The 2,500-nt window shown below is 46.5% G+C and overlaps 1 protein-coding gene across 1 annotated transcript in view; it reads right to left on the bottom strand.

The window, feature by feature from the left end:
* LOC145400809 (solute carrier family 7 member 14) overlaps positions 1–2,500 on the bottom strand; it is a 32,864-nt gene that overhangs the window by 1,220 nt on the left and 29,144 nt on the right. Inside the window, exons 10-11 of the mRNA XM_080273245.1 lie at positions 1,821–1,921; positions 715–871 (exon numbers count right to left, since the gene is read on the bottom strand). Coding sequence (XP_080129371.1) covers positions 715–871; positions 1,821–1,921 — 258 coding nt within the window. The remainder of the gene's footprint in view (positions 1–714; positions 872–1,820; positions 1,922–2,500) is intronic.

Below are 2,500 nucleotides of genomic sequence, written 5' to 3'. Positions count from 1 at the left end.
CAGCGCTACAATACAACAGAATTGATACAGGAATACAATACACTACAGCCCCGCAATACAACACAGCAGAATCGATACAGCAATACTATACACAGCACAGTACAGCACAAGACAGCTCAGCAGAAAACAGCACTACAAGAGCAGACACAACATTACAGTACACAGCACAATACAGCACATGACAGCTCAGCAGAACACAGCAGTACAAGAGCAAAGACAACAATACAATTCACAGCACAATACGCAGCACAACACAGCACTCACAGGCGAATTTGAACAGATGGGAGGGAGAAATATGAAAGAAGTTAATCAGTGAAAAGGAGGGAGTGGTAATTTTTGGCCAAGTTAGAGTAATAGGAGTATAGCAACCGTCATCTCATTCTCGTCGTATAGCTCCTTAACACCTCTTCCATAGCGATTTGTTTTTAGGATATGGCAGGTTAGTATCCTTTTGTTCACTGTCTACGCAGAGTATGGCGATATTGGAAGGATTTTAGCAACACAGAGATGGACAGTAAGGTGCGGCAAGCAAAATAAATCGCTCAGGAAAAGGTGTGACAGATCGATAGACAGATAAACAAATAGACAGACTGAATCACTCACTGAAACAATAATTCACCTCACACATAGTTTCATCCTCACACAAACACTTTTGAATTAAGAAAAAATAAAAAAATAAACAGTAGTACCAGCACCAACCGTAAATAAACTCACGTGTTCTGCGGTTTGCGTGAGATGAGGAGGAGAATGAGAATGATAGTGAGGAAGAAGACAATACTGAAGAATGAGGCGAGGGGTGAGTGTCCTTCCAACTCCCCCAGACTGGACACTAAGATGATGTCGAAGATCAGAACGTTGAGGTAGAGCAGGCCTGAAGAAAATGGGAAGATTAGTATAGTTTGCCCTTCCAATCGGCTTGCTGTTACGTTTTCTATGTTTGTTTATATTTTTCCTCTCTCCACCCTCGCTCCTGCTTTCTCTCTCTCTCTCTCTCTCTCTCGAAAATGGGAAGATTAGTATAGTTTGCCCTTTAAATTGGCTTTCTGTTACGTTTTCTATGTTTGTTTATATTCCGATTTTCCTCTCTCTCTCTCTCTCTCTCTCTCTCTCTCTCTCTCTCTCTCAGGGTGAAAAATTATCTCTTTTAATTTTCACCCTGTTTCCCCCTCCATCAGTATCCATCACACACTACAGCTCCCTTTCTCACCCTTCCTCTCTCTCTACCTCCTTACCTCTCCTATCGCCCCTTTTTTCTCCCTACCCCTCCCTCCCTCTCCCTCCCTCTTCCTCCCTGCATCACTAGCTTTCCTTACCTCTCCCTATCTCCCCCTCCCTACTCATTCCTCCCTTTCCCTCCCCCTACCTCATTCTACCTCTTCTTTCAGTACCTATTCCTAAAACCCTTTCCCTTTTTCTCACTTTGCCTACCCTTTTACCTCCATTCCTCTTCCTCTTTCTCCCTATCTACCTCTTCGTCTTCATACCACTGCCTACCCCTCCTTCCCCCTGCCTCATCCTCCCTCCCTATCTCTCTCTCTCTCCCTACTGCTTCCTCCCAAACCTCCCTACCATCCTAAATCTCACCATACCTCAATGCCTCTCCCTTCCCTGTTCAGTCTCCCTATCCCTCCCTCGTCTAGTCTCCCTATCCATTGGCCTATCTCTCCCTGCCTCCCCTGCCACTCACCTACGAGCTTCATGACCCTGCCTCACCCTGCATCTCCTCCCTTACTTTGCTTATCCCTTCCCCCTCCAGTCTGTCTCTTGCCCTGCCTCTCCCTGCCTCTCCTTGCCTCTCCCTTCCTCTCCCTGCCACTCACCTACGAGCTTCATGACCTGCCTCCCCGTGTCCTCCGTGCAGGGCCCCTCCTCCACCCACGGGAAGAGGGCAGGGAAGGTGCGCTGGGCCATCTCGAGGTACCTGAACAAGGACAGGTAAAGGAGCAATTAGTACCTGCACAAGGACAGGTAAAGGTGCAATTAGTACCTGCACAAGGACAGGTAAAGGTGCAATTAGATTTTAGGTGTCTCTCCTTGCTTTCTCTCCCTCTCTCTCTCTCTCTCTCTCTCTCTCTCTCTCTCTCTCTCTCTCTCGGAAGGAAGTTAAAAAGAGCAATTAGGTTTTAATCTGAGTCCCCCCTTGATTGTTTCTCCCTCTCTCTCTCTCTCTCTCTCTCTCTCTCCACTCATTCTAAGCTCATTCTCACTCTGTTCTCACCCTGTTCTCATTGTTCTCACCCTATTCACTTGTCATACCCTTCACTCCTTCTCACTCTTCACTCATTCTAAGCTCATTTTCACCCTATTCTCACCCTATTCTCACTCTATTCCCACCCTATTCTCACTTTTCTCACCCTATTCTCACTCTTTTCTCACCCTATTCTCACTGTTCTCACCCTATTCTCACTCTATTCTCACTCTATTCTAACTCTGATCTCACCCTATTCTCACTCTATCCTCACCCTATTCACTTGTCATACCCTTCACTCCTTCTCACTCC

This window comes from Coenobita brevimanus, chromosome 53 (assembly GCF_032717465.1).
Source record: "Coenobita brevimanus isolate Jiangsu-jjx chromosome 53, ASM3271746v2, whole genome shotgun sequence".
Taxonomy (NCBI): domain Eukaryota; kingdom Metazoa; phylum Arthropoda; class Malacostraca; order Decapoda; family Coenobitidae; genus Coenobita; species Coenobita brevimanus.
This window is presented reverse-complemented; position numbering and strand designations above follow the sequence as displayed.